This window comes from Neophocaena asiaeorientalis, unplaced genomic scaffold (genome assembly GCF_003031525.2).
Source record: "Neophocaena asiaeorientalis asiaeorientalis breed wild unplaced genomic scaffold, Neophocaena_asiaeorientalis_V1.1 scaffold72, whole genome shotgun sequence".
Lineage (NCBI taxonomy): Eukaryota > Metazoa > Chordata > Mammalia > Artiodactyla > Phocoenidae > Neophocaena > Neophocaena asiaeorientalis.
The window spans coordinates 6,529,315-6,549,507 of NW_020185336.1; the positions used below are offsets into that span (position 1 = coordinate 6,529,315).

Here is a 20,193-nt window from a genome sequence, read left to right on the forward strand (position 1 = left end):
GTTCTTTGTATATTTTTAATATTAACTGCTTATAGGATAAATGACATGCAAATATCTTCTCCCATTTGGTAGATTGTCTTTTTGTTTTGTTGATAGTTTCCTTTGCTGTGCAGAAGCTTTCAGTTTTATATAGGCCAGTTTATTTACTTTTGCTTTTGTTTCTCTTGCCTAAGGAAACATATCCAGAAACATTGCTAACACGGGTGTCAAAGAACATACTGCCTATGTTTTCTTTTAGGAGTTTTATGGTTTCAGGTCTTACATTCAAGTCTTCAATCCATTTTGAGTTGATTTTTTTGTGTGGTACAAGATAGTGGTCTAGTTTCATTCTTTTGTACGTGGCTGTCCAGTTTTCCCAATACCATTTGTTGAAGAGACTGTCCTTCCTCCATTGTATGTTCTTTGCCCCTTTGTTTTAAATCAGTTGTCCATATATTCATGGCTTTATTTCTGGGCTCTCAATTCTGTTCTTTTGATCTATACATCTGTTTTTCCTGACAATACTCTACTGTTTTAATTACTATAGCTTTGTGGTAAAATTTGAAATCAGAGAGTGGCTACCTCCAGCTTTGTTCTTCTTTCTCAGGATTGCTTTGGTTATTTGGGGTCTTTTGTGCCTCCAGGTAAATCTTGTTTATATAAAATTTTGTTCTTTTCCTGTGAAAAACGTCTTGGGGAGAACTTGAGAGTATTGTGTTAAGTGAAATTAGTCAGACGGATGAAGACAAATACTGTACGGTTCCACTCATGTGAAATATTTAAATAAAGAAATGAACAACCCAAACCAAACAAAAACAAACACTTAGATACTGAGAACAGAGCAATGGTTATCAGAGGGGAAGCAGGAGAGAAGTGGGTGAAATGGGTAAAAGGGGTCAACTGTATAGTGATGGATGGAAACTAAAATTTGGTGGTGAGCACGCTGTAGTGTATACACAAGTTGAAATATAATGTTGCGCACATGAAACTTCTGTAATGTTATAAACCTGTGTAACCTCAAAAAAAAAGTCTGCTGGTCTTTTGTCATGCTTTTCGGCTTAAGCTTTATTCAGACCTCTTTCTTATAGTTTTAACCATTTCCTGTGTTGTTCGGGACTTAAATCATCAGACGTCTTGAATAGAAATCTGTCAAAGAAGCATAATGGGCTAGTGTTTGGCAATGGAATTCTATTCCAGACCCCGCTGAAACCTTACAAAAAATATTGTTGAGAGTAGACAGGGCCAATAAATTTAAGTCTCCCAAAATACTGACATTTGGAAACTGATAGCTTCAATGAAGGAAAAAGGTGTCAAAGTGTGACTGTCAACACCATACCAAACAATCTAATGATGCATTTAGAGGAATAAATGTTGCAGGGTTCCTTTATGCATCAGTTTTCTTTAATAACACATAAAAGTGAGACAATGTGTTAAAGGACCCAGTTTTCCCCTATCCCTGGCCAGACACTCCCCACAGTTTTTGCATATCACTAATTTTAGAGGTACAGCCCTTTCTAGTGATCCAAGCTTCTCTTTCACTGTGAGTGCTCTTTAGGGATATCAGTATGCCTAATTATGATTGCTGGTTTCCTAAGGCCTAAGAAAGCTGTACTTTAACATCTGGAACATTTCTTGAAGTCCCTATTAATATTGTGTCCCTTCCCTGAAAACTACCATGTTAAACAGTGGGCTAGGAACAGTGAGGCCCACGAAAGTGAATCAGAGATTTTGTGATCAAAGTGCTTGATCTAGTCAGGGAAATAAGAGTTGTACCTACGCAGAGGATAGTGGAGAATGTTATTCCCAAAGGACCTCAGGGTTTCGCAGCTAGTAGTTAGGTGGGACTAGGGAATTTGCTGACAGAAATACAGCAGAATCAGCTCTCTTGATGATAAATCCCATGCAGTCTAAAAGAACTTTCTTTCTCTTTTGTGCCTGCCCTGCACCTAATTAGTTTGTTTCGATTTTGTTTTACTAATACAGGGACCTACGGTGGGGATTTGGTTTCCTCAGCCTCGCTGGATTCTATTTGAGAGTCTAATTTCCTATGGCTCTGGCCTTCCCAGGGACCTGTAACCACAGATTCAACCCCAGAGCTCAAGGGAGGACTGAGAGTCCCCAGAGCAGGAACAACACATTTCAATTCTTTCTAATTTATCTCTGGCCTCAGGGGCTGCTCACTTTGAACTACCTTGATAGTGACCCAAGGCTAGAACACTCCTAGGTCAGGGCTCCTGCTGGCTGTGGCCTTTCTGATGTTCATCCCAGATGCATGACCATTATCAGGCCCTGCAGTTTCTCATTGTGGGAAGAGGAATAGAAATATAGGGTCATGTCGGAATAGGGGTGTTGGGAACAGTCAAGAGTATCTAGCTCATTGGACTCGTCCATTTGATTAGATATAGGAACTTAACGCTAGCGATCATCTGATTCTTGATGGCAAAGATGGGCATTGATAGAGTCTCAAATTGGTCAACGCCCTGCCAAACAATCTAATGATGCATTTGGAGGAATGCATCATAGCTTTCCTTGCCTGGACTCTATGAAGGAAAAAATCCAGCTCCAAATTGTCCAGGCCATATAAGAAATCCCTGCCCTTTGCATTTGCCCAACCAGGGCCCTTAAAATTTATCACACCCACCTGGCACGAGACACATAAAGAGCAGTCACAATTTTAAAATCTTACGATTCTAGTGAAGAATAAGTCATCATCAATACAGATCACAAATAGAACATTGTGATGCAGTAAACAAGAGCCTGACACCCTCCAAACATCATTGCGTTCCACTGTAAATGTGTACTTGTCGTGTGCAGGTGAACGATAGGATTATTCATAGGAAGCAGTAGGATTATTCAGACTTCCTGCTGGGGGATATCTGGAAAGTCTTCATGGAAAAGAGGACATTGAACTTGGGATAGATGGGAAGGATTGGTCCTCTATAGTATCCCTGGTTAGAGATGAATGAAAGGAATTCCGAATGTCAGGGTATGGTTGAGTCTGGAGTACCATCAATATGTCATAGTTCCCAGGACTTCTTTAGGAATGCTGGAAAATCAATCACATTTACTAATGAAGAAAGATTTCGATTAGAGTAATTCCTCAAGGTCTTGCTATGCCAGTGCTGGCAGCCTTCGCTTATGCTAACAAGGTGAAAGAGAAGGATAAATCCAGAGTTCCCTTCAGCATTCTCCTCAAGCCATCTACCCAAACATCCACCTTCTCCTTCCTTAGTAGAGAGAGTATCCTTGTCATCTATCTCCTTGAGAAAAGTGAGGTGAACCCTTAGTTTGTCACCCTCACACTTACAAATTTATCTATACTGTTATTTCTCCAGCTCGTTCAAGGTTAACTACTTCCTCCAAGCTCATTGTATCCACATCAACTGTTTCTTCTATCTCTTATACTTTTATCGACACTCACTCTATTAACTCTTCCCCAGTAGACTATAAACTTGTTTAAACTTCTACCATTAAAAATGTTTTCCCTAGACCCTGAAGCCCTCCCTCTATCTTTCACAGTGAAGCTCCTGGAAAGCACAGTGTATCCTTAAAATTCACTTTTTTTTTTTTTTTTTTGGGGATCACACCGCGCCACCAGGGAAGCCCTTACAATTCACTTTTAACCTCACATTTATTCCTCACTGGAGTGATAATTGGGCCTCTGTCCTACCACCCTCTTCCCAGACTCCTGCCCATCCCTTGGATGTTGGTGTCCAGGTTACTGCTCTTGGCCGCTTTTGTCTTTGCTCGTGCTATTTCTGCTTTACCCAGGGATTCTCCTCCACTCCCAGGTGTCAGTTACGGTGAAGTTACTTGTTTTAGGCATTTGGGTTCTAAAGTGTGAAAGTAAGGCAAAAATTACATAGAGTCAAAATTACCCTCAAAGAGCCCTTAAAGTATGGATATGGTTCTCTGCATGCAAATCACACAGATATATCTGATATGTATGATGGAACAAAATCCATACTTTAAGAATTATTTATATTTATATAATATATATGTTATGTAATATAGAATTGTATTTTATATTTATATATAGAGATACATGAATTATATATATAATACTATAATATATCATACAGAATTCTCTGGGAGGAATTGAGAAACTGTTATCATGTGTTTTATTGCTGGGAATATTTCAACAAATTTATAGAGATTCCAACCTGTTAGCTCTTCCTGTTTGTCAACATCATCTTTGTCTTCTGTAGACCATTTCATTAGTTGCTTTATCTCTTCTACCTGGCCTTTAATATCTTCAAATTCTTTGTGATGTCGATAAAGTCTCACCAGGTTCTTGAATAATGGTATTGACTTCCTTGACAGTGGTGTGAAAATCCTTACAATTGTTCGCACATTCTTTTTTTAATACACATGGCCCCATACGACAAGCATGACTGCATCCATTGCTTGTGAGCATGTGCACATTGAGTGGCATATCAGCACTTAGCTTCTCTATTTAAAGTATTTCTGCTTCTCTTTTTCTTTTATGCTAATGTCATCTAGTTGTCAAATAATAAATTTGAATGATGCATCTCATCTGTAACACGAGTGTGTGTGTGTGTGTGTGTGTGTGTGTGTGTGTGTGTGTGTGTGTGTCCCATTCTGTATCTCCAGCCTTAATGTCTCCTCTGGACTCTAGAGTTGTATATCCCTTGCCTAGCTCAGTACATATTTCTGAAACAGTACTGGTTACACGTCACCATTTGGGGATCCATATCTGTGTCCTACTAGATTGAAATTGTCATGAGGGCAGGACTTTATCATTTTGGTTTTTATGTCCTTAGTACCTGGCAAATGATATGTGCTTAACGAATTTAAACTGTCAGTCTGGAATATAATCAGACCTTCAAAACTCAGATATGTATTGGAAACTACTTTTTCTATATCAGTACAAGAGGGTTAAAAATAGATAGTGAAACAGCTACTCTGAGAAAATTCTGTTCTTACTAGAAGAAAGGGAATTGGACAAGCTAATGGGAAAGCAGCATTGAATTAACTTAGCAGCCTTTGGGTTTCTCAATAGACTGCGGTTTTGTTGCCTCTCAGCATCACCTGCCTTTGTTGGATAGACAGCCACCTACAGGGTTCCTGCCTCATAATCAAGGCCTTCAGATATTTTTGCTATTAGTAAAAACTTAAGTCTGACTTAGATAGTAACAGGTAATTTTGTCACTTTTTTAAAATGTGTAATTCTTACAGAAAAAGAAGGCATTCCAAGAATTTTCTGGATTGGTTTAAATCAGCTGTACTCTGCTAGAGGCTGGGAATGGTCAGACCACAAGCCATTAAACTTTCTCAACTGGGACCCAGGTAATTGCTCCCTCTTCCGCTTACTATGCACAGAGCACAAGCTTCAAAAAAAATAAGAGCTTCCCATCCCCTGAGAGCTTGTACAAATTTCAAACCTTATTATGGTTACCTCTCAGAAGAATATTCTTTCCTACACCCTTGTGATACCATTATAGGCAAGTTGACCCCCAGCATGGGCAACTGAGCATTTGTCCCTAATCTTTAGAGTGACCCTGCATTTTTAGATAGGAGCAGAATGAGCCCCACTACGTGGCCCAGGAACCATTCTGTGTCTCTAAGAGGACTTGACGTGTCCATGACTGACCCATGTTGTGTTTCATCTGCAGCTTAACTCTGATATGGAAATAGTTCCTCAAACTCTTGGTGTCTTCCACTGCAGCACCCAAGTGCTGACAACATAATGGTTATATTTTAATACACAAAAAAAGACCTTAAAGAAAATTTTATACTAAATAAACAAACCCTAACTCACTAACTAGCCAAAATGCCTTTTTTCCCCCTGGAAAGAAGGTTTAGTTACCTTTTTAAAAAATAAAACCATAGGCTTCTGACAAATGTAGAGTGTAAAAGTTAACACTAACTTCAGTACCAAGATATTCTGCATACATATAAGAAAAACAAGCACAAGAAGATACCAATACATGGGGCATTTTAGTTAATGAAATTTTATAAGTAGTAAATAAATTTTCTATTATCTCAGTAAATAAAATCTTTAAAGAGAATTTAATCTTAAAGCCTTAAAGGCATGGCAGAATCATAAATCGGTATTTTTATTGTGTAGGGTAGCAAATTAAGAGCTCCTGACCACAAGATACGACATGCAAGTTGGTTTGGGGCAGAGGTTTGGTTTTGGGTTTGGTTTTTTAAATTAACTACAACAGATCAGAGTCCTCCTCCCCCCCCCCCCCCCGCCCCCGCCATATCCTGTATTTAAGAAGACATAGGTAAGCACGTGATTGTCCGTTGCAGCTTAAACATTTCAATTTAGTTGAAAGTTTTAACTATTTTATGAGTCCCCCTAAAAGCAGAAAATTAGGAATACAAGTTATTTTTTCTAACCACCACCCTTGCCCCCAACCTTCTTCTTTTAACTCTTTGAAAATCCTGCTGTTCAAGATGTGCCGAGTGCACCTGTAATTGGCAGATCAAGCTGTGCGAGAATGGATGCCGACTCGGGTCTGTGGCAGAGTTTTTCCTGTGAGGCTCAACTGCCCTACGTCTGCAAGAAACTGTTAAATAACACAGTGGAGTTGACAGGTACCTTTCTCACTTCCTCCAACAAAGAGGTCCCACAATTACAGTTTTGTGAAGTCAAGTGAATCCAGTTCAGATACCTGTTTTCCCCCTTCCTTCACCTGATACTGCCAGTGCAGGGGAGTATTTGGTTTTGAACCTGTGGTTAGATATTGTCAACTCCACATGAGTAAAGCTTTGGTTTGGTGTATGCCCATGAGAAGGTAGAGATATTCTAGACAGGAAATATATTTCTGTTCACAGGTGGCTCTTCTTTCTCTAGAGCAGAGTGGTTCCCCAGACCAAGAGCATCAGCTTCACCTGTACCTGTAAGAAATGCAAATTTTTCAGGACCTACCCCAGATTTACTGAATCAGGAACTCTGTGGGTGGGAACCAGCTATCTGTGTTTTAAAAAGCCTTCCAGGTGATTCTGATACACACTCAAGTTTGAGGGCCACTGCTTTAAGGCCAGGTCTTACATATTACCTGCCTCTGTGGGAAGTAAAAAATGATGGACACGGGAATGTTCCCACCCCCTTCCCCACAATGCCCACCCCTTCTTTGCCCACCTCTCTCTCCTTCTTTGCCAGACTAGTTCTTTGTGTTGCTAAGTCAGGTAGAAAGGAGGGGTGCAGATGGACAAAATATGTACACAGAGGGGGTTTTTTCCAGGGAGTTCGGGGATAAGAGAGACACAGGACAGCTGCAACTTCTGAGCTGCAGAAAAGTTTAAAAGTTTGAAAGAAAAATCTTTGTAAGAATGGAGAAGAGAAATGCCCTACTGTCTTTCACAGCGCCCGCCGTATACCTGGTATTTGATTAAATCCTCACTGAATAAGAAAAACTAATACTTAAAACTGGGAGGAGAAGAGGAGGTTTTAAAATGTCTTGCTTTAAGGAATGTTGGGGGAAGAGAATAAAGCATAAAATTTCTTATCATCCAAATAGGAGCATAAAGCTATATTTTAAGTTTAAAAAATAATAGGGGAAAATGAACATTTATCTTCCAAGTTGATTCAAACCAAATTTAGTCCATACGATAAAAGGCATAGCAGAAAAAACAGCACAAATGAAAATAAACCAGGATGACTAATGATAGATCAAATAAATATCCTGTAGTATCAGTTGTTAAGTAAATCAAGATGCTTCCACATGATTGAACAGTATGCATTTATTAAAATAACTGTGCCAGCAGGAAAATACAAAAAGCAGAACAAGGGGCTTCCCTGGTGGCGCAGTGGTTGAGAGTCCGCCTGCCGATGCAGGGGACATGGGTTCGTGCCCGGTCCGGGAAGATCCCACATGCTGCGGAGCGGCTGGGCCCGTGAGCCATGACCGCTGAGCCTGCGCGTCTGGAGCCTGTGCTCCGCAACGGGAGAGGCCACAACAGTGAGAGGCCCGCGTATCGCAAAAAAAAAAAAAAAGCAGAACAAAATCATATGCCTCCCTATCATTTTAATCTTGTAAAACTATGTATTCATAGAGACAAAGACTAAAATATGAAAATAATTATTTCAAGTTCAATTATGGGTGTTTTTCCCTCTGTTCTTTTATTATAATTGTAAAATATCATAATAATAAGTGCTATTTCAGAACCTTAAAGCTAATTGAGTTATTTTACAAGTGTGAGAAGCTGAACCTGAATTTTATCGTTTAGTAAAAATCAAACTGTCCACATTTTTACGATGCTATGTTTTCTTATAACAAACATTCCAAGTGGTCCGAATCCATGAAGTCTGAAAAGCCAAACTGTTTTCTAGTTCTTTTAAGAGGGGTAGGTAGAAGTATTTTGTATGGTTTATACCTTGCTCTTTTTCTCTAATCTTTCTTGACCATCACTTGAGTGAGTTTTATTATAGTCAAAACAAAGAATCCCTCATTCCGTGGACTGTAGGACTAGCAGAGGGGAGGAAAGAAGAGGTCCAGAGATGCCCTTTTCCTCCAGTGATGCCATTTCTTGGGTGTAAAGTGAATAAATGTTTTATTATGTTCCTTAAATATCTGCCTGCTCTCTGTTCAACAGTGAGCATTAATGCACATTCCTTTGCTAAGCTGACCATACATGAAAAGGAGGCTCAACTTCATAATCTCTCAGTCAGAGACTGGAGGGGAACCTCACAAATCCCATACCCAGGAAGAGATTTGTGAACAACTGGCTTACCCCACACTTTTCTTCTGTCTACTAGGACTAAGGGCAATCCCTCTTTAAATAGTCTGTGGCCCGCCATGTAGCACATTTGTATCACTTTAAAGTCACATTATTATCTGAATCCCCGCAGTCACTCTTATGATGTTATGTATACATTAGGCACCACAAAAATTCATGTCACTGTACCATCTGACATCACATTCTCCAGTTTTCCAGAAGCCTTATGATTCAAGAAAGAAGAATTTGCAATTCAATATTGAAGAATTTAAATATTGATTCAAAATAGATGTGTCTTTACTGGAATATAAATAGCTTCTTTTCCTCCAGATGTTTGGACATACTCAGATACCCGCTGTGATGCAGCAGACTGGCTGCCAAATAATGGATTTTGCTATCTGCTGGTAAATGAAAGTGATTCCTGGGATAAGGCACATATGAAATGCAAAACCTTCAGCAGTGACCTCATCAGCATTCATTCTTTAGCAGATGTGGAGCTGATTGTCACAAAACTCCATAATGGGGGTAAGTTTTTAAGATATCCTCTTTGAGAGGTTTAAAACATTTTAAAGTATCCCTGTTTTCAGATTCTTAGCAAGAATGAAAAGCTTATAGTTTGATCCTGTACATCAGCACTGTCTAATAGAATTTTCTGCAGTGATGGAACCGTTCTATAATCTGTGCTGTCCAATTCAGTAGCCACCAGCCACTTGTGGCTTTTGAGCCCTTGAAATGTAGCTAGGGCGACTGGAGAACTGAATTTTTACTTTCATTTCATTTTAATTGATTTACAGTTTTAAATAGCCGCATGTAGCTAGCAACTACCAACCTGACAGTACAACCATTGATTGAATAATTTCCCTCTTCTCATAAGCTAAATGCTGTTTAAATTACTCCCAACACTTAAGTGATGATTGTTTCACTTTTATAATTATTTGAAAGCTGAAAAATGAAGAACAAAACACTAGAGAGCCAGTATTAAGACCTCCTCCTAGGATTCACCCATAGTAATAGTAAGTACTAGATACCTATTCTGTGCCAGCATGGTGCCAGTTGTTTTACCTGGGAAGGCAGTATAGTCATTCCATGGCTGTGATGGACAATATCCTTATTCTAATTGGAATATCTATGACTGTATTTGTAGAGTTTCATTATTTCTCATAAAACAAGGTTTATCTAAACCAGGTATCAGGAACATCCAGCCTACAGGTCATAGTACAGCTGTTCCACCTGTGTACCCTACCTGTATAAGTGACCTGAAAAGCCCTCATCCTCGGGCCTGCCTAACTTATCAATACTTTTACAGGTTAATTAAGAATACCATTTACTGAATTCGAATTTTAAAAGAAAAAAAATACCGTCAAGGCTCCTAACACCCCATATCAGAATGTAAAACTCAGTAGCAGTGTACATATTGAAGTATGTAATTGAGTAACCAAACAATTAAAACATTTTTCTTTTAGATGCCAAAGAAGAAATATGGACAGGCCTTAGGAACATAAACACACCAACTCTATTTCAGTGGTCAGATGGTACTGAAGTTACTCTGACTTATTGGGATGAGAATGAGCCACATGTTCCCTACAATAAGACTCCCAGCTGTGTTTCCTATTTAGGAAAGGTAGGAAGCCTCCTCAAGTTTATTTATATCCTTATTGTTATACCTGAAAATCTAATAATAATAATAAGATGACTTTGGTTGGGATATTTGTGTTTAAGCTGGGAAAGAAAATAAAAGGTAATAACACTGTAGACTGTCTTTCCAGTAGCTCCTGAGAAAAGGTAAATAAAGCAATTACTAAAGAAGCAACCCAATTCCTGTCTGAGAGTATCTTCTCTGGTGTGAAACCGATCAAGAGAATCCCTTTAGAGCTCAGATTCTTGTGCCAGATTGCTTCTGATAAGCTGCTTTCTCTCAATACCACCAGTGTGATATTTAGCAGATAGCCACAATTTAACCTGGAAAATCCCATCTTCTCATGTTCAGATCAAAGTAAGCCAACTTTGAGAACTGAAAAACTAGTTTTGTTAAAAAATTAGGTCTGACTTTGTTCAGAGAATATCTTACTCCTATAGAATGCATAAATGTTTACTGAGCATGCTTTGGACTTTCAGAAGAGTCCAAAATAAACTATTGAGCCGAAAGGACATACGTATCTCTATATTTTCGTTTGTAACACTTTCCTGTGGACTCCTAATTGTTTAGGAGGCCAGACGTGTCACTCAGACTTCTAGAGAGACTTAAGTGGAAGCCATAAATGGTAGGGCTATTTAGAAGTGTTTCAATAGTAAAGATGTTTTTAGAAAGGTGTAAAGCTGAATTTAGAAGGGTGTCACATTTAATGCTCTATTTAAAAGGGTACACAGGATATCTTTAAAAGAGTATCAAAGATAGAAATGAGGTCCCATAGGCCAGAGTGAACTGATGGCTTATCTAGACAGCTTCCAACGTTCAAAACTGACCCGTATCACAGTTGACTTACTAAAATTTAATTCAAAGAAAGCAGAGTGACTTAAGCAAAATCAATGTTAAGTAGCACATTTGAAAGCTGGAACTTTGACGTCTAGACTGAAGTAGAGTTGGCAGAAACTTTGATTCTAAAATTCTTAGGGAGTAGCTATTCTAATCACCATCATCATCTTAAATATGAGGAAACTCAGACAGGGAGATTAGGTGACCTGCCCCAAATTTTCTTTTGTTTGTTTGTTTAACATCTTTATTGGAGTATAATTGCTTTACAATGGTGTGTTAGTTTCTGCTGTATAACACAGTGAATCAGCTATACATATACATATATCCCCATATCTCCTCCCTCTTGCGTCTCCCTCCCACCCTCCCTATCTCACCCCTCTAGGTGGTCACAAAGCACCGAGCTGATCTCCCTGTGCTATGTGGCTGCTTCCCACTAGCTATCTATTTTACATTTGGTAGTGTATATATGTCCATGCCACTCTCTCACTTCATCCCAACTTACCCCTCCCTCTCCCTGTGTCCTCAAGTCCATTCTCTACATCTGCATCTTTATTCCTGTCCTGCCCCTAGGTTCTTCAGAACCATTTTTTTTTTAGATTCCATATATATATGTTAGCATACGGTATTTGTTTTTCTCTTTCTGACTTACTTCACTCTGTATGACAGTCTCTAGGTCCATCCACCTCACTACAAATGACTCAATTTCATTTCTTTTTATGGCTGAGTAATATTCCATTGTATATATGTCCCACATCTTCTTTATCCATTCATCTGTCGATGGACACTTAGGTTGCTTCCATGTCCTGGCTATCGTTGCCCCGAAGTTTTTTAACCTGTGGACAAACTGGCTGTGTCATATGGAAGAAGACTAGAACTCTGGCAACCCTGTGGGCTGGGTTCTTCTCTCTTCAACTTCTGTATAGTGTCCTTTGGTGGTTTTATTGTCACACTTATAAGAAAATGAAATTCATCCCCACTGTGACCTTGAGGTGATGCTGAAGTAACAGGCTTCCAGGTTTGTTGGGTAGCATTTTCTAGGAGTATGTTCTCAGATTTAATCATTCATTTATATTCATTTTCTCCCCCTCCCTTTCCTCCTTCCCTTCCTCCCCCTCTCCCTCCCTGATAGTTGTGGGAAGAAACTATCTTGATTTAAGATAAGAGTTCAATTCTAAATATGTGGCAAATAATTTCTCTTGTGGGAAAAATTATTTTCTGTTTTTTAAAAGCTAGGTCAGTGGAAGGTCCAATCATGTGAAGAGAAACTTAAATATGTATGTAAGAAAAAGGGAGAAAAATTGAATGATACAAGATCTGATAAAATGTGTCCTCCAGTTGAGGTATGTAAAACCCCTGTGGAAATTTTTCTAAGCAATATTATACCTTCTTGGTTAGATATGTTAGTTGAGACTTAAATACTTTAGACTTGGAAAATAGAAGAAATTACTAGGTTCTGTTCATTTATACGTTAGAGCAAGCCAGAAGATGGTGAATCGTAGATATCGGCACTCTTACAGAAGAAGAAAGAGTTATAGGAAAACTAATTATCTATTCATGAATTTCTATAAAAATGTATATGATTGTATCCTCAACGCTGATCTTTTACTTCTCTTACTCGTATTATTCTTATTCAAAAATAATTGAACTAACAACTGTTATACTCTTATGATGAGCTAGGCATTAGGGGTAAAGAAAGTTAAGAATTCCTTCTGTCTGACACAGGCTCACAGGCTTATGGAGGTTTTCTATGAAATTGTATCCCACTCTCATCATGTGTTTAAATTCCCTGTCCATGTCCTTAATTTCCCTTAGTTGTAAGATGTTACTTATGTAACAGAAACTTGCTTGTTATCAAGTGCAGAAGACAGTGTGATATTTTTCCTCTGATTTAGGGCTGGAAGAGACATGGAGAAGCCTGTTACAAGATTTACAAGGATGAGGTCCCCTTTGGAACCAACTGCAATCTGACTATAACTAGCAGGTGTGAACTTTTAACTCCTTTGCTAAATAATCTTCCTTAAAAAAAGTGCGTCTTCAATTTATATAGTATTTCAGTCACTGTAAAAAAACACCTACTAATTTGACTCTCATTTTGTAGATTTGAGCAAGAATACCTGAATGATATGATTAAAAAGTATACTAAGTCTCCAGAAAAATACTTCTGGACTGGCCTGAGAGATAAAGATGCAAGTGGAGAGTATAGTTGGGGAAGTGCTGGTGGAATAAAGCGGGCTGTAACCTTTTCCAACTGGAATTTTCTTGAGCCAGGTGAGTGCCTTAGCCTTGAAAGCTGTAGAATACAGTGACTTGTGAGAGGCAGCATTCCTCCCAAATCTGTTCTTCACATGCCTTGAAATATGAAGGAGATGATGATTTTCAGGACTAGAGTCTGTCTATGGAACCATAAATAGAAGCAGCGACTGTGTCTTCCCTATGAAATCCTCGGCAATTACCCAATAAAAGCTAGAAAACTCAGTTCTCAGAAACCACCATCTAATGGCACAGAGCTAGAAGCATCAGTGTGAGTTTGTTATCTTTTCCACGTAGTCTCAAACAGAACCTAGAAGCTTCATTGTGGAGCACTTTACATTTTCACCTCTCTGCTTCTTAACTTCTTTCTCCAAAATTGAATGTGTTTATTTCTATTATTCTCAATGGGTGAGAATTAAGGAGGCAATGTATTATAGGTATTATTTATTCTGAAAGGTAGTTTATCCTTCTTTAGCCTGAAGCGTTGACCATAATTAGCCATAGAATCAGAACATTTGAGCCAGAAAAGGCCTCAGAAGGCCCTTCTGATTTTAGAGTTGAGAAAACAGAGGCTTAGAAAGGTGACTTACCTGACGAACGTTACCTGGTTATTGAATTGCTAAAATCCAGATCTGATTTCTAATTCAATGCTTTTTAGAGGACTTTCGCTTTTTGAGACAGCATTCGACTTTTCTTCCTTTGAATTATTTATATTTTCTTATGTTTGTATAATGGAATCATGAAGACCATTTTTATAACATAGAAATTGGAACATGTGAATGTGTAGTTAAACACACTATTTGAAATAGAGAATGCCCACAAAATTTGTAATACATGATCATTAGTATAAATATGAGTGGTATTGATAATAACAAGGTCATCTTTTTACTAGTAGAAGATGGAGGATGCAGATGCTAATCCTGGTTAAATTTCATCTTAAATTAGAATGTTCTAAAATACAAAATACATGATTTCTTTTATAGACACTCAGACATTGTAGAGTCAGTGTCACATTCCTCATGGATAAGCCTCAGTGGTTGGGGGCAGGGGTGCTTAGGAAGTAGCTGTAATAGCTATTCTCTCAGTCTGTAGCCAGAAAGACTGCCTTTAAGTCCTCTTTACCATTATTACTCCCAGATTCAGCCAGTTTGGTTTGCATTGGGCAAGCCATGGATAGGGGGTAGAATAAGAGAAAATAGCACACCCATCCAGGGTAACACAGCATTATTTTTCCCAGTTCCTTGTTCCTCTTGCTGTCCTTGTATAATGAGACATGAGACCATATGGCTTCTCTGTGTGATGGAGTGGAAGTTGTCCTTATTACTTTGCAATGCATGTTCTTCTTGTCCTCTGTGCATTTTCAGCAGTGTGATGTAATGGGAAAGGGAGCATGGCATTTTGCCAGACAAATCTGGGTTCAAGTTCTGACTCCTCCACTCACGAACTATGATTGTGGGCAAGTCACTAATTCTTCATCTGGAAATGGATCTGATAATACAAACTATCTTTTAATGTTGTAGTGAGTAAATAAAATTCTGGCTGCCATAAAATTAATAGTAAACAAATGTATATTACCACACACCTCCTTTTACCTTTATTGTACCAGCTCTTCCTTTGGATCTGAATCTGAGAGTGTTGTTTTGAGGTTTACTAAGTTGCTTAAAAACTGTTGAAAGCTGTTAGGTGAATATGAGCGATTTAGACTGTTCTGAGCATCATAGTGGTTTAGGGTACAGCTCTCCACACACACCACCTAGATTCCAATTCTGGATCAGCAACTTTCTCACATGTGACCTTGGACAAATCACTAATCCTCACTGTACCTCAGTGTGACAATAGAATCCACTCTGTGTGAGGATCAATTCACTTAATCCTCTTAGAATAGTGCGTGGCAAGTAGTAAACACTTCTCTGTATTACTGTCATTATTATTGTGAACAACACATTTATTTCCTCCATTTTCTTTCCTATTCTCTCTCCCCACTTTGAATCAAATAAAGTGTGTAGGCACTAGAAAATGTTTGGGCTTTAATTTTTTAATGTTTTTTAAAAAGTATTTATTTTATGTTTTGGCTGCGTCGGGTCTTAGTTGCAGTACCTGGGATCTTCATTGAGGCATGCGGGATCGTTGTGGTGCACTGGGTTCTCTCTAGTTGTGGCATGCAGGCTTCTCCCTAGTTGTGGCTCACGTGCTCAGTAGTTGCGGTGCACGGTCTTAGTTGCCCCACAGCATGTGGGATCTTAGTTCCCTGACCAGGGATCGAACCTGCGTCCCCTGCATTGGAAGGTGGATTCTTAACCACTGGACCACCAGGGAAGTCCCTTTAATGTTATTTTTAATTAAACTTTTCTGTTCAACCCCAGCTTCTCCAGGAGGGTGTGTGGCTATGGCTACGGGAAAGTCTCTCGGAAAGTGGGAGGTAAAAGACTGCAGAAGCTTCAGAGCACTTTCAATTTGCAAGAAAATAAGTGAGCGCCCTGAGCCTGAAAAAGCAGCCCCCAAGCCTGAAGACCCCTGTCCTGAAGGCTGGCATAGTTTCCCCTCAGGTCTTTCTTGTTATAAGGTAAAGTAATATTCTCATTCAATCCCTCAATGAAGCTATCTGTCTACTATCCTAGTCCATGTTTTTGTCCAAATTGTGCTCCTTCCCAGACATATACATCACCTACTGAAGTGTTTGGGAGCACAGAGTCCTTGTCAGGGTATCATTGAACGTCTGGTGTCAGATGACTCATTCCCATATAAACTCATGTGCTACCCAAAAGAGCAGGGCCAGAGCCAGAACTGGCTTTTTCCTAGGGTTCTTTTGTTTTGGGAAATTGGGTGAGCTGCATGCCATGCTAATACTTTGCTTACAATTCTCATACCCCTTTAATTATTGCTGTCAAATGAAGAGTTCTGTCCCTTCTTACAAGTCAAAAATTTTACTTTAGGGTCCGTGTCAGTCTGGCCTCTAGTTGACACTTTCAACAGGACCTGTCTGTGTCACAGTATATGGGCCTTTACCTATGACTTTATTACACTTCTAAGAGTCCATTTCAGGGGCCCACACATTTGACTGTAATTGACTTTGAACTTATGAATACTTTATGATTATACCAGGAAACAAATTAACATTATATTTTGTTAAGCTATTTCATATAGAAAGAATTGTAAGAAAGAGGAACTGGGAAGAAGCTGAGAGATTCTGCCAAGCACTTGGAGGGCACCTTCCTAGCTTCAGTCATATGGATGAAATAAAGAAATTTCTTCACTTTCTAACAGACCAGTTCAGGTAATACTTTTAGAATGAGTTCTTCTCTGTTAAATTTGATGTCCTCTAGGTATTCAGAATTGACATGTTTTATTATCTAAAAGGGTTATTCAGTACTTTAACAGTCATTCAACATCAAACATTTTTATGTGCAAGATGCTATGAGGGATTCAGAGATGAAGGAGACAAGAGTCCCCACCCTTTGTGTACTGTAATAATGTCCAGCAGTGGGGATAAGAAAAGTATGGTGGAAAAATCTAGAACACGAGTAAGGAGAGGCCATGGGAATTTAGAGGAGGGAGGAAGTGTTTCTGGGAGGTATAATTGGGGAAAATGTTATGAAGAAGGATGGTTCTTAGGAAGTAAGGTAATATTTGAAAGTTAAGTTGGGAGAAAAAGCCAGGGAAAGCAGAACATAAGCAAAGGAACTGGGACTAGAATATACAGATATGGTGAAAGAGAAATGAGCCAAAGAACTTAGCTAGAAAATGGAATTTGGGTATAAAATTAGAACACCCTTTCTTGCCAGGGAAGGAGTTTAATAAGTCAATAGACAAAAAACAAACGAACAAAAACAAAGTGTGTGTGTGTCTGTGTATCTGTGTGTGGGTGTGTGTGTGTGTGTGTGTGTGGAGAGAGAGAGAGAGAGAAACAGACAGACAGACATGGTAGGTAGATGCAGAACAATTAATTATAAGGCTATTACAGCCCAGCTGGTAGAAAACTACATTGAAGAAGGGCAGTAAGATGGGACAGTAAGGAAGTGATCAGAGATGTAACAAAGATGGAGTCAATAAGCCACTGTGATTTTGATGTTATGTAGAAGGAGGATTCCTGAACAGTTTTCTTGATGTCCTTAAAGATAATGTGGAGAAATATGGGCAAGGTGTTGCTGCCATAGAGGGAATTTTTTCTGAAGCTTTGGGGACAATCATAGGTATGAGGGGCTTCTACTTCACAATTTATTTTTCCCCTCACTTTTTTTTTCTTTTTTAAGAGAATGAACTTTTAAATTTATTTATTTATTTATTTTTGGCTGTGTGGGGTCTTAGTTGCAGCACGCGGGATCCTTCATTGCAGCACATGGGCTCTTCGTTGCAGTGCACAGGCTTCTCTCTAGTTGTGGTGCACAGGCTCCAGAGAGCATGGGCTCAGTAGTTGTGGCGCACAGGCTCTCTAGTTGTGGTGCGCGGGCTCCAGAGGGCATGGGTTCAGTAGTTGCAGCACACAGGCTCTGTAGTTGTGGTGCGCAGGCTCCAGACATCGTGGGCTCAGTAGTTGCAGCACACAGGCTCTGTAGTTGTGGTGCGCGGGCTCCAGAGATTGTGGGCTCAGTAGTTGCGGTGCACAGGCTCTGTAGTTGTGGTGTGCAGGCTCCAGAATGTGGGGGCTCAATAGTTGCAGCGCAATGGCATAGTTGCCCCACGGCACGTGGGATCTTATTTCCCGGACCAGGGATCAAACCTGTGTCCCCTGCATTGGAAGGCAGATTCTTAGCCACTGGACCACGAGGGAAGTCCCTCCCCTCACTTTTTGAATCGAAAAGAAGACCAGAACTTGGGGTTTCCCTGGTGGTGCAGTTGTTGAGAGTCCACCTGCTGATGCAGGGGACACGGGTTTGTGCCCCAGTCTGGGAAGATCCCACATGCCACGGAGCGGCTGGGCCCGTGAGCCATGGCTGCTGAGCTTGGGCATCCGGAGCCTGTGCTCCGCAACGGGAGAGGCCACAACAGTGAGAGGCCCGCGTACCGAAAAAAAAAAAAAGACCAGAACTTGTAAATCAAGGATTCAGGGTATACCACGCAAAATTATGGAAAAGAAATCACCACCTGGACATACCCTAGTGAATACTTTCCTGATCATTTTGACTCAAAAAAACAAAGACTTCAAAGAAAAATAGCAAAAATAAAACAGGTACCAAAACACAAAATCCAGCTAGCCTTCTTCTCTAGGACATTAAATATAAGAAGGCATTTTAAAAATTGACATCTAAAGAGTCTTGAACTGGAAAATGTGGGCAATGTGTTGATCTTAGTTCCCAGTTGTGTGGTTTTTCATTTGTGAAGATAGTAATTGATAATGCTCCCTACTTGAAAAAAATTTCAGACATATTCCAGTTGAGAGATGAATAAAAATCAAAACACATGACCAGGTATTTTGTTGTTAAAGAATTAGAAGGAAGAATACATAACATAAAAACATAGCCCCAGTCTAAATAATGCAATATATGTAATTATAAAATTACCCTACATTATCCTAAAGTTAGAATGTAATTATCCTAAATTCTGAAAGAGGAACAAGAATATTTTAATAAAACCAGGTGTTAACTCTGGTTAATACCAGAGTTTATAACTCAGTTTATAAATAAAAACTGAGATGTAAAGAGATAAAATGATTGTGAAAACTGAAAGTATAATAAATTCTTCATTTTACCTGGAAATCATATTTAGAAACACAGAGTCTGTATTTTTTTAAAACTGTAAAGAGTATGTTCATCTACTGAATATGTAATGAGTGGGGTAAAAAAGGCCCATACAGCAAATTATAAAGGAATAAAATAACAAAGCATAAAGTCCGGCATAAAGAAGATGGCAGAAGACCAAATGTATCCATTATCAGTTATGTTTAAGTCCAAGTTTGCAAATGTGTTCAGTAATGAAACCCAACTCTATGCTGTTGAAAGATACCTAAAACAAATCTTGCCAATTAATACCTTTCCAAAAGCCCAAGGAGTATTATGTTCTTTTCCTGGAAGGAAGGGACCACAAAGTGTTTCAGAATCAAAACATTTTGATAAAATCCATATTTTCTGACACTCCTTTTAAAATTAAAACCACTGGCAACATTTTCATATTGCAGCAGTAATTAGTGCTGATTAGCCAATGGCCCACCAAAATGTGGCATCACTCTCCAATTTGTTATGGTCTCCAATTTATTACTCCTTGGCCACTTCACTTATGTTATTTTATTTCTTTATAATTTGCTGTATGGGCCTTATTCACCCAAGTAGCATTGAGTTAATAATCACAAACTTAATGTAAAACTTAGAATGGGAAAATTAAAATAATGGGCAAAATTATATTGTGTAAATGTGAATGAAAAAGCTAGAGTTGTAGTATTAATATTAGATAAAATACAATTGAAGTAAAAAGACATTAAATGGGAAAATGAGATCTTATTATTGATTAAAGGTATAATCTACAGTGAAGTTATAATAGTCAAGAACCTTTACACGCTTAAAAGATATCAAAATATATAAAGCAAAAATATTAATTATATTGCTAAAATTTTTCAATAAAAAATAATAATGAGAGACTCTAACGCTCATCTTATTTATCAACAAATGAGACAGGCAAAATAGAAATAACATAGAACATATGAATAGTATAATTAAGGTTGATTTAATAATATCCTCTTTATTTATAGATTAAAAAGTCTGTATATACTTCCTTTTCAAGCTCTTTGCCTGGATCACTTAAAATAATGGATCTATTAGGCTAAAAAAAAAAAAACCCTAACATTTCAAAGTGGTAAAATTATACAAGTT

General features: G+C 38.7%; 1 protein-coding gene across 2 annotated transcripts in view; it reads left to right on the plus strand.

Moving 5' to 3' along the window:
* LY75 (lymphocyte antigen 75) overlaps positions 1–20,193 on the plus strand; it is a 126,176-nt gene that overhangs the window by 15,862 nt on the left and 90,121 nt on the right. For both annotated transcript variants that reach the window (XM_024735907.1, XM_024735904.1), the window contains exons 5-13: positions 5,179–5,289; positions 6,406–6,546; positions 9,001–9,195; positions 10,134–10,291; positions 12,373–12,483; positions 13,036–13,124; positions 13,242–13,411; positions 15,757–15,956; positions 16,525–16,667. In XM_024735907.1, coding sequence (XP_024591675.1) covers positions 5,179–5,289; positions 6,406–6,546; positions 9,001–9,195; positions 10,134–10,291; positions 12,373–12,483; positions 13,036–13,124; positions 13,242–13,411; positions 15,757–15,956; positions 16,525–16,667 — 1,318 coding nt within the window. The remainder of the gene's footprint in view (positions 1–5,178; positions 5,290–6,405; positions 6,547–9,000; positions 9,196–10,133; positions 10,292–12,372; positions 12,484–13,035; positions 13,125–13,241; positions 13,412–15,756; positions 15,957–16,524; positions 16,668–20,193) is intronic.